This window comes from Hyperoodon ampullatus (genome assembly GCF_949752795.1).
Source record: "Hyperoodon ampullatus genome assembly, chromosome: 3".
Taxonomy (NCBI): Eukaryota; Metazoa; Chordata; class Mammalia; order Artiodactyla; family Ziphiidae; genus Hyperoodon; species Hyperoodon ampullatus.
In genome coordinates this window covers 162,531,247-162,535,298 of record NC_136916.1, presented here as the reverse complement: position 1 = coordinate 162,535,298, position 4,052 = coordinate 162,531,247, and the positions used below count along the sequence as shown (strand labels likewise).

The 4,052-nt window shown below is 43.8% G+C and overlaps 1 protein-coding gene across 1 annotated transcript; it reads right to left on the bottom strand.

The window, feature by feature from the left end:
* Window positions 1-1,866: 1,866 nt before the first annotated feature.
* FLRT2 (fibronectin leucine rich transmembrane protein 2) lies at window positions 1,867-3,849 on the bottom strand (the record flags this gene model as incomplete). The annotated part of the gene is made up of 1 exon (XM_079699556.1): window positions 1,867-3,849. The coding sequence occupies one exon, from the start codon at window positions 3,847-3,849 to the stop codon at window positions 1,867-1,869; it is 1,983 nt and encodes a 660-aa protein (XP_079555682.1).
* Between the last annotated feature and the right edge of the window lie 203 nt (window positions 3,850-4,052).

Genomic DNA, 4,052 nt, shown 5'->3' with positions numbered 1-4,052 from the left:
AAAGTAAGAGGGACAGAGAAAGAGAAAGCAAAATGATTGTGACATTAACTTCATAGGTTCCTAAAATAATGGCCGGTGATCAAGGAAGCATGCAACGCAGACTGAAATGCCTAAATTTGATTTTAAAAAGAATTTTCCAAGGGTGTATTTTTTAGATAATGTATGTATGTGATCGATAGCCCTTCTACAACTAAGGGATGGAAAGGAGTACAATATACATGCTCTCTGAAGATGGACGTTGCTTCAAAAAATATCTAGAATTAAGTCTGGACATCCTTCTCTTCTCTATGCCTTCTGTTCTATGCCCTGCTTTGCCAAGATTAGGAGAACAAGTCTTCCCTCTCAGACTTGATCATTTCTTTCATCTGTTATGCTGTTAATATAAGATTGATTATCCCTCCACAATTCCCAAAGAAGAGGAACATCCATGACTGAAAGGAATAAATGAAATTTTAAAAATGGAAGGTCAAAGTCAGTTCAAGGTGGAAACTTGGTATTGCTTTTTAAACAAATATGTTATTTCACCAGCTTTGACGTGTCCTTACAGAATTATTATCAAGGAGAATTAGTATACATTTTAAAATGTATATGGATATTTTGTGCAACCAAGACTGGAATCCATGATTTTCTTTTGAATTTTGAAGAGAGGGGGAACGACAAATGTTGCCTCTACAGCTAATTACGAAAATATACATGAGGTGATTGGAAGACAAGAATTTCCGAGGGGATAAAAGTATTAATTCAAGCTATTTCAACATGATACTAACAAAGTTAGTTGATATAGTATAACAGAACCACTGATCACTTGCTTTTGTCTAAATGGTATCAATAATTTTTACATAACAAGTTTAGTATATTCCAAACATTGATCCCTTGTTGGTCTAAATATCATGTTGACATAGCTGCAGTGAATCTACCCAAATAGTTATCATTATCAAAAATAATTCCATTCAATATAATTCTTCCCATTATTTTATTAGCCTCTTCTAAAAAAGTATTCTAGAATATATCTCTGATGAGTGTGATTCAACCTGACATATGACTTGAACAGTAACACTTTTAAAGGGAGTTTTCTTTCTGGGACATCCTACCTGCCCCCAAAGATGACTGAAATCAGACTCAGGTCTCTCACTGTTTCACATAGGGCCAGGGAAGCCTGAAGAGTGATTTTCAAGTTCCCAGTCAGATAGCCAACCCCTGGGTTTGACTGTCTTTTCAAATCTTATCTCATTTTCTTGATTCTGCCAGGATGGGTTAACTTATCTCACAGGAACTGACTTCCTCAAGAGATGTTTTCTGCATTTCCTCCTTTGGGTCAAATCAGGGTGACTACCTCCTTTCTTATATTCTAGAAGTTTTCACTTTTCTTCCAGACCAGGAAGTATACAAATAGCGTGAAGAAATCTGGGGTCATTTCTGGTTTTATGCCTATTATTTATCCTACCCTGATGAGTCCATTTTAAGCTGCCCTTTCATCTGACCACCAATTCTAGGAAAGGAATTTGTTCTGAAGCTTCAACAGCAAAGTGGTGAATTGCATCAGGAGGAAGAATCACTCGTTCTTTTACCTTAGCATTGGGTTCTCATTGTACAACCCTGTACAGTACTTCAGCAACTAATTTTTTTTTTTTTTAAGATTTAAAAAGCGAAGAGTTACAAAACTGTTTGTAATTAACTTGGAATAGAAAAGATAGCACTTTTTTTAAATCCCATTATATAGTACACCGTATAAATTACAGAGTATTCAAATGCACAAACGCATCTGTGTAACATTTATCAAATGTAATTCGCGTGTCTTTATGTGCACACATGAGTGTGTTCTCGAGAGTCTTACTGTCCGCCTTTGTAATGCTGGACCTCTGGCTGTCACGTATGGCAGTGCTCCAAGTCTGGCACACTGCTGTTGCAGTATCGCATGTTGTTGGGGATATGGCAGTCTGTGTAATTAATGCCCCCATTTGGGGTGTAAATGGGCTGCAGTCTGAAATCTCCTTTAAGGAGCTGATCGTTATTTAAGGAGACGATCTGAAAGCTGGTTTCTGTCATCTCCAGGATGGAATTGTCCTTTTTGGTGCCTGCCTCGCAATAGTCATCTTTCCGCCGGCCTCGGTTGTATTTCCACTTCTGGGAGGTGTAGCGCCCCTTTTTGTGCATATGCCAGCAAAAGACACTGAGAAGGACCACAAGCACAAATATCACTGCACCCCCAATCAGGCCCGCCAGCAGAAAAGGGGAGCCCATGCTATGGGAAGTCGTCTGCTCATGGCTGGAAGCCGTGTTGCTGCCATTGTTCACATAGGAGGCATGGGTGGTGGCCTCAGAACAAATGGTGTCTTCTACAGCTCGGTAGTTAAATGCATCCAGTGGCACTAAACAAATCCGATAAGTGGATCTGGGCTCTAAATTGACCAGGCTCAGATGCTGCTTCTCACCACTGACAATGCGTTCCTGAACAATGCCTCCCACCAAACTGTGGCCCATTTTCACCCATGTGAGTTTGTATGCCATCACAGTAAAGAGAGAGAGCCAGCTGACTTGAATGGAAGTGTCATTCACAAAATGGATAGAGAGCTGGATCCGTTCAGAAAGAGGCGGGGTCACTCTTTCTCTGCCATCCCAGTCGGGAATCGTGGGGAGTTTCGATGCCATGGGAGTTAGAGGCGCATAGCTTCTGCTAGGGGTCGGGACAGAGAGTGTGGGAGGTTGAGTCGTGGGCGAAGCTGAACTTGGGGCTGGGGTGAAGAGAGGCAGGCCGGGGGTCGTGGTGGGACAGGACAACAGATTCATATTCAACTCCCGGACTGCCATCCCCCGGACTTGTTCAGGACCTTGGCACATGAAACCTCGCACGTTGAGAGATGAGGGTGTGTGTTTGAGCCATTCCGTGACCCATTTAATACTGCAGTCACAGAACCAAGGATTATTCCGAGCAGTGAGCTGCTTCAGGTTGGAGAGGTTATCGAAGACCCCTTGAGTCAACACACGCAGCTGGTTGTTGGATATATCCAGCCGTTCCAGCTTCCGGAGATTCGAGAAGGCTGTCAAAGGGATGTGGTTGATCTGGTTGTCCTGCAGATAGAGCCTCATCAGGTGCATACCTGGGAGGTCAGAAGGGGGATGGGAAAGCGAATTCCGGACAATGGAAAATTCCTTGAGCTTGGTGAGGTGGCTGAAGGTGCCCTCGGCAATGCCCTTGTTGGTCAGGAGGTTTCCATCCATGATCAGACGCTCCAAGCTCGTGAGGTTCTGAAAGGCCATGTCTGATATGACAGCAATTCGATTCTCATCCACTCTCAGCTCTTGCAGTTCCACGGGAAGCCCCACAGGCACGCTGCTCAGGTGATTCTTGGACAGAAACAACAATTTGAGGCTAACGGCCTCACGGAAGGCCCCATCTTCCACCCCCACCGTGGATATTGAGTTGTCATCCAGGTGGAGCTCTTCAAGCTTCAAGAGCTGGGCCAGGGCAGCCCGTGAAATGGTCTGAATATTGTTTTCCTGCAGATGGAGAACTCGGACATTCTTGGGAAGGTTCATGGGGAATTCATCCAGTTGGTTCCCATAAAGGTACACGGTGTGCACAGACTGTACGTTATGCAGCTCTGCAGGAAACCCAGCATTATTAATTTGGTTGTTGTGGAGGTAGAGTACAGTGACGCCCTCCGGGATCCCAAGAGGCACTGAGGTCAAGCTTCGCTCGTTACAGTAGACAAAGTTCCTGTCACAGCGACACACGCTGGGGCATGCCAGGAGTTTTGACACTTGTGAGTAGAGCCCCAGGGAGATGAGAAGCCAAGATTTCAGGAAACAAGCCCCCTGGCTGGGCCCCTGTGTAGTCTGTAGGCCCATTTCTGAAGTACAGAAATAAAATACAATGTGGTAGTGAAAAGGAAAAGAAAAAAAAAACAAAAACAAAACAGATAGCAAAACCAAAATGATTGAATGCAGTTCTGTTAAAGTCCAGAACTCCAGCTAGAGGAAAAGTTCCGAAGGCTAAAGTCAAAGAATCTTCCTGTGGTCTCTGGTCTTATCAGCCTATGTTGCCCTCTTTG